General features: G+C 31.5%; 1 protein-coding gene across 1 annotated transcript; it reads right to left on the reverse strand.

The window, feature by feature from the left end:
* Positions 1-1,057: 1,057 nt before the first annotated feature.
* On the reverse strand, positions 1,058-6,629 carry LOC134688068 (uncharacterized). The gene is made up of 3 exons (XM_063548536.1): positions 6,505-6,629; positions 5,112-5,165; positions 1,058-1,479 (listed from the first exon to the last, which is right to left on the reverse strand). The coding sequence occupies exons 1-3, from the start codon at positions 6,551-6,553 to the stop codon at positions 1,058-1,060; spliced, it is 525 nt and encodes a 174-aa protein (XP_063404606.1). The 5' UTR covers positions 6,554-6,629.
* Positions 6,630-7,491: the final 862 nt, after the last annotated feature.

The following is a 7,491-nucleotide window of genomic DNA, read 5'->3' on the forward strand; positions in this document are numbered from 1 at the left end:
AAGTCGTTGTTTAATAAGAGGGAAGTCAATCTCAAATACGAGGTCTGATTGTTTAATCCACATATCTCCAAGTCCAATGTTGTTAAGTTCATCTCTGATTAACTTTGCCCAATTTACAAACTTTGTTCGTTTTCTGTCAATATCGATACACATTTCTTTGTATACGGAGCTTAAAATACAGTTATTTGTTGACATAATTTTGAACCAATATTTAAAAATTTGTATTTTCCTTTTAACGATCATTGGAAATCTTCCTTGTTCCATGTATATCATTGCAGAATTTGTATACTGTTTAACACCAAGTTGTCTTTTGCAAAAATGCAAATGGACTTTTTCGACATCATCACCTTTATAAAATCCCCATACTTCGCATGCATAATACATTACACTACCTACGTACACATCAAATAGAGACAGGATAGTTTGAGTATTTAGATGATAATTTCTTAACGTAGATAACATGGCAAACATTGATTTTCGACCTTGTTCTGCCAACTTCTTCTGTGTAAATAGAACTTTTCCGTTGTATTTTAAGCAACTATAGCGTTTTAGCTACAGAAAATCAAATTGCCCTTTACAGCATTTGTAATTAAACATAACCGTTTGACGTTACAGTAAGAATCGTGCAAATGATTTATTTTGTTGAAATACTATAACTCTCAACATTTAATCGTTAGCATGGTTTTTATTTACTCACACTGTCAACATCCGACTGTTGATGACACCTTAGACGATATACAAATATTAACGATGAAGGGTTTGACTGTAATTTAACGATTTGGAACGCTTTCAAAAATCATTTTAAACCATTAGCCTGTTGTGACATGAATATAAAGACCATCAATCATATATGTTTATTAAACAAAAGATAAATAAGCAGCTTTAACATCGCCTTCTTTATGAAAATCGTAGGAATGTTCTCTGTTGGTATGTTACTAAAGCGTACCATATATAGAGTTTTCTAATAAGATGATAGGACGTGAACAAATGTTCATGAAAGTCAAGAAGGTTATACAATCGAATTTGAGTCTGCATGCATTATGAGAAAGAGAAGGTCTCAAATTGATACATGTATACTCCTAATCAATAGCTTACTTCTATATATTTTCATACAGTATCCTCTGGTGAAGTCACCTGGTATAATCCTTGATTTCAATATTAGCTCATTCCCACCCAAAGCGATAGACCTCAAACCTGTCCCATGGGTACAGTAAATCGACTGAAGAGATCGAGTTCTATACGATGTATCCACATAATTGACATCTACTGCAAGTCCACAGTTTGTTTGTTCTGGGGCTGATTTACTCAGTCCATCGTATTTAGACATATATATGGTATAGTTAGTCGCATTATTTTGTAGACTAACATGACATATACAGTTGTGTTGTTGTTTCGTTATACGTAATAATACACTATCAACAGCTTTACTTCCATCAACGCTGTCTTCTATTGCAGAATCGTCTGTACACATATTTGCCACTAAAATTAAATACATCTTTAATGATAGATACATCACTGTTTCTGATGAATTCAAATAAACTACATGTATATAATAACTTTCTAAGCACAGACTACTTTAATAGTAAACATTTATCATAACTCAAATATTGCTTTTCAGTACAACTACTGAATGATTTTTTAAACTAATATTTAACCTACTACAGCAAAAGTTGAGCATGGCTTTCCTTTTTAAATGATTTTTTTTTTTGTTAAAGCGTTTCTTTTCTAAATTTTCATATCCGTTGATATCAAATCGGACCGTTCCCGTTAATAGGAATATGTACAAAAGCGTTTCGGACGCACGAAATGTATTAAGGTGTTTTACATTTGAAACCTCGCACAATTCTATGAACATGATGAAGTTTATAGTAGAAAATTGGTACATTTGATATATAAGTCAATACTTATCTATTATTACTTTGAATTTCGAGTTTTCTTCCATTTGTAACCATTGTGTTATATCACAACTTATTCCATTAATTGAAGGAGAATTTGTAACTCACAAAAATAGCTTTCCCATTTACAAGTGTATGTGACTTTTGTTTAACAGCGTTTCATATAGATCCCTTTTGAGCTTATGTTTATATATTTATATCTCTTTTGGCGTTTTCATACTGTCCTCTAAGATTATTTACCATACATAGTGTATTTTACCAGATGCATATTTCGACAATAATATATTCCTCGTTGATGCTTCGGACCAAAGTATTTGAAATACCAAAACATTAAGGAACTTATATATTTCAATAAAGTTTTCAACCAAAATTTTTTGCAGTTTAACAATTTTATTTAAATTTCTTTTATCATTGTTATACTTTGTAAATAATATTTTGGCTATTTAACACTTGTCACAATATATGTTGAGTATGTGCAATGTATGATCCTAACTAAATTTACATTTCTATATTTTCTTCAACTCAGAGGATGGACTGACTCTTTAGTTGTAAATGTACTATCAGATAAAAATAAAACTTTAGCAACTTTATGCGTTCGAACCGCTTTTTTTTTAATATAAACAACATGCCATTTTAAAACTGAAAGTGAATGTGACACATATTATCAATTTACACTTCTTGAATACCAGTCATGAGAAGTTGGCTTACAGTTTCCAATTGTTCAAGGTTTTTTTTCTGATTATTATTTTTTTTTTTCTATTTACTTGATAACTGTTTAATATCTGATATATATTTTCAATTCAGTAAATGTTATATTCCAATAGGTTCTAGGTTACTTGGATAAGGGTTATCAGGTTCTGCTGCATACATATAAAAGATACACGAATATTGTTATTTTAAAACGAGAGGCCGACATCTATATTAAGACCATCATATTGATCTCTCTGCGAATTTTTTTCTTGATGTACATTTCTTTATTTTTCTCCGTTATGCATAATACAGCGTACTGTCAGATCATACACTTGTTCCTTGTCAGGAATATCAGAGTTATTTTCCTTTCGATTCATTAGTTTATGTTGACAAGACGGTTTTTCTTTTCTTCTTCTTTTTATAAAGTAATAAGCCATATTTCAAAATCTTATGAAATCCTTGTTATTTTTTCATAGTTTTTTAAACCAAAAAGGTGCCAATGTTAGGTGAAAGAAAAATCAAGAGAGAATTATTTCCCGCCAAATTTTCAACAGCTTATATCTTGAAAACAAGAACACGACCCTCCATTTTTTTCTGCTTTTTTAGTTTCTTTATTTATATACTTTCAATTAATAACAGTCTTTTTAAAAGCTTGTTATTTTAAAACAGAGAAGCGAACATCCTTAATGCCCGCGTCACACTGTCCCGATTTTTACGCCGATGGTAACACGATTTTTTAAAATCGGAACTGATCGTATCCAGATCGGGCTACTCGTAGTGCCATCTTTTACCATCGTAGAACCATCGGCCACTTTTTCTAGCCTTCGGGGACAACTTCGGGAAGGGTTCTAAATTTTTTAACATGTTAAAAAATCCCCGAAGGTGCGTCCGATGTTGAGGGTTCGTATTGAGTTCGTATCACCATCGTCACCATCGTAATGTCACCGGGAATGCATCTTTAAACATCGTATTGCATTCGTGTTTCCATCGTTTCCATCGGGCAGCTTTGACATTACGATGTCTACACGAATGAATCACGAAGATACCTGAAGGTCTTACGATGGAAACACGACTTCGTGAAGACCTCGTAATCCCGTCGTGTTGCCATCGAATAAAAGTACGAAGGCGACAAGATGGAACTACGAAGGCAATAAATCCAGCTAAATGTAAGTTATTTTTTTTTCGTTAAAATACATTTAAAGTGACATGCGCGATATGCACTGGTCAGTCTAATACGACAGTTAAGAAAGACGTTCACAAAACATGGAGCTCATACATGTATCATATGATTTTTTGAGAACAAGAAAGGCGACAGCGTTGTTTCTATTAATTCAAATGAAACAAGAAGAGCAGCTATTACAGGCTCAGAATTTACTTTTACAAGTAAAATATTATTGTTTGTCAATTTTTCATTTCAAGTAACATAATGAAAATCATAAACGCGCCTCGTTCACCAACACTACAGGTACACGTATATAGGGAAACCAAATTTTTCTTCATTATTTTGATATTTTATGTATCGTCTGAGTTGTTGTCACACGAATGTTTACTCCATAACCATTTTGTAGTCATATTTTGCCGCATTTGTGGCTTTCCAAACATCCGTCCTTTTGTCTATATTATTATTATTATATTCTCCAGGAAAGAACTCTTATTGAATATAAGGGATCAACGAACCCATTACCTTACCTTTAAGATAGATCAGTAAACATGGGCATTCTTATGGGTGATTATTCAGACACATTTTAATATTGTCTTCAGAACCAGCAGGTAAAAAAATGAGCAACCAATTTCCTGTGTATTATGCTATTTTAGTGAGAAAAAAAAACAAGTCCATCTGCATGACCTTGACCTTTGGCCTTGTACGTAAAAAATGTCAGATCTTTACAAGGAGGAACAATATACCAAATGTGGTTAAAATTTTTTGAAGCATATTGGTTTTAGAATGTCCACAATTTAAATGCATCGTAAGCTGTACACACGTCTTTTAGATATCGTATGGCCATCGCGCCATCATCGTAATCCATCGTGTAGCCTTCGTAACCATCGCGTAGCCTTCGTGATCGATCGTGCAGGCTTCGGCTGAAATATGAAGCTTAAAAACCCGTCTTCGGTTAACCTTCGTATGTCCATATTTTGCTATTGTATATAATTTCGGCATCATCGTATAGACTTCGTTATTCATCGTACTTGCTTCGGTCACTTTTTGCTATTTTAACGAGATCGGGACCAACTTCGTACGAACTTACAATTTTCGTATTCGGGTGTCCATCGTATATAAAAATCGGGACAGTGTGACGCGGGCATAAGTGATATGTACTTCAGCACAATAGTTGTATTGAACATTGTATATTAGACTATCTGAAACCATGAAACTGGTGTGGTGTGAGATTATAGATTATGTTTATGATTATTTCGATAGTGTATACTCGTACCATTTAAAATAAAAGGTTGACTTCATATATTATGTCAATAACAGAGCACTTACTTTTTTTTTATAATAACAATACAGTTAATGTTATATACCTATATGTTCTAAGTTACTTGGACAAGGATTATCAGGTTCAGCTGCATGCATAACTACAAAATATAACAATATAAAAATTAAACAAGAGGCCGACAAATATATTAAGGCCATTTCATTCATCTCTCTGAGTATGTTTTTGTTTATGTATATTTCTTTATTTATGTCCGTTGTGCATAATACAGCGCACAGTCAGGTCATACACTTGAACCTTGTCAGGAATATCAGAGTTATTTTCTTTTTGATTCCTTAGTTGATGTTGTCAAGAACTTGACCATGACGTTTTTCTTTACTTTTTCTGTTTATAATCTACCTATACCTGAACACCAATCAAAACTATTAACAAAATACCAAATTTAAAGGTAAATTATCAACACTTCTCTAATTTATCTCGATCAGTAGATAAAAAAAGGGCGTACAATAAGACAACAGTTTCAAATATACCTCTTGTCCGTTAATTGGTATGTACTTTAGCTTAATAGTTGTATTGAACATTGTATATTAGACTATCTGAAACCATGAAACTGGTGTGGTGTGAGATCATAGATTATGTTTATGATTATTTCGATAGTGTATACTCGTACCATTTAAAATAAAAGGTTGATTTTATATATTATGTCAATAACAGAGCACTTACTTTTATATGTTACATTATATTTATACATAGTGCTCCTCATTTTTTTTGTTGGTCGTTCCTGTCAAAGTTAAATTAAGGAACTCTTTTTGGAGGAACTAGGTAATGAAAGAGTGTTTTTTATTTTGTTTTACTATGTTTATTCTCACGTAATCAGTGTTAGGAATATACCTTATAACAAATTTTCACAAGGGTAACTATTAAAAATATCCTTTTAAAAAATGACAGTAAACTTGGTCAAATGTTCTCGTTTATATATGTTTTTGTCAATTTTTGTTTACTTCTCAGTTTTCGGTATTTGACCCACAACAGTTCTCATATTAGTTTATCTGTTTTTTCATATAATATTTATTTTTAGAAGAAGGGTAATTTGATGTTAAGTTTAAAAGATTATAAAACAAATTAAACTTTCTAATAAAGATCCTCTATGTTTCTCCTGTTTGATAAGTTTGTAAATGATACGCAAGATTATCCGGGAAGTGAAAAGTTACTCAGCTAAATTGCATTGCAGGAGTCAAATTACGAAAAAAACACCGGTTTGACATTTCATTTATAATCTAACACGAAATCTTGCAAAATTCACAATATTCTTAAAAATACTTTTAATAAGGTTAAAGTAATACGCCTTTCAATATTTCTACAGATACATGATTTTATAAAGGCGTGAAGATCTAAACACGAACAATAAAAAACGTGAAAACTAGCGGACATTATTAAATTGACAATCGATATACAAATCATTTACTTGATCATTATCTTACCTTTAAGAATAAAAAGTAACTGAATCATCATCGATGTCTTAAACTTCATTGTTATTATTTTTCTATTACACCATATGATTGAGGAAGTTATATCTGGTAAATGTAGATCAGTTTGTATGTAAATATTTTACAGTCTAGTAATTTCCTGTTATTCATATTGCATTTGTTCATAAAGTGTTAAAAGATGGTTGTAATTGATAGTTAGTCGGATAATTGTTATCACTTTGTAAGAAAACATACCCTAATCAAAAAACAAAAGTGAATTATTAAGACTACTTAATTTTGTCGTTAATATACCCCTTTCTACTTAAACAATGTTAAATAATGCAAAGTGCATACAAGTACAGTTTAAAACCCTCACACAAACTTAATTGAAAGTCCATATTTCCTTTGTAATTGGAGATTATGAAAACAACACGTTATAAATTTAATAATTCATTTGTTCTTTGTCTGGAACTACCGTTACAATGACTCCAAAACAAATTTGTTACTAACGATGGATGAATGATAAAACTTTTTCGAGCTGCATTAGCAAACGGACCTTAAAAGAAGTGTAACATCCACCATCAACTTTATAAAAAGAAAGTTGAATATTATGTTTTTGATAATGTTGAATTCAACCAACGGAAACTGGAAAAACGTGTGTTTATCATCGTTTTATGTTGTAAAATATGCTACTCAGCTGATGATATCATTTGATAAACAGTTCACCAGCAAATGAATCCATCCTGTGCTATGCAATGTAAACAAAATACATGTTTTGAACTTTTATTGATGAATATGTTTCCATATCTTAATAGAATTGAGATTAAGTAAACTACATAAAAGACGGTCTGTTTCATGTTTTAATCTTTTCCTTAATTATCCACAAGATTGTGCGAATTTAGAGATTATGAAGATGAATAAGTACATTCGAAACTGCATAAGCTTATTGGTTACTTTCACGAAGTTGGAATAATATGCCATAGTATTGTTTTCCTTTATTGA

Source organism: Mytilus trossulus, chromosome 10, assembly GCF_036588685.1.
Source record: "Mytilus trossulus isolate FHL-02 chromosome 10, PNRI_Mtr1.1.1.hap1, whole genome shotgun sequence".
NCBI lineage: Eukaryota > Metazoa > Mollusca > Bivalvia > Mytilida > Mytilidae > Mytilus > Mytilus trossulus.

Coding starts and splice junctions, on each gene's coding strand:
- LOC134688068 (XM_063548536.1), bottom strand. CDS start 6,553: ATGAAGTTTAAGACATCGATGATGATTCAGTTACTTTTTATTCTTAAA. Junction 5,166..6,504: donor GTTACTTTTTATTCTTAAAG/GTAAGATAATGA, acceptor TATATTTTGTAG/TTATGCATGCAGCTGAACCT. Junction 1,480..5,111: donor AAGTAACTTAGAACATATAG/GTATATAACATT, acceptor ATTTAATTTTAG/TGGCAAATATGTGTACAGAC.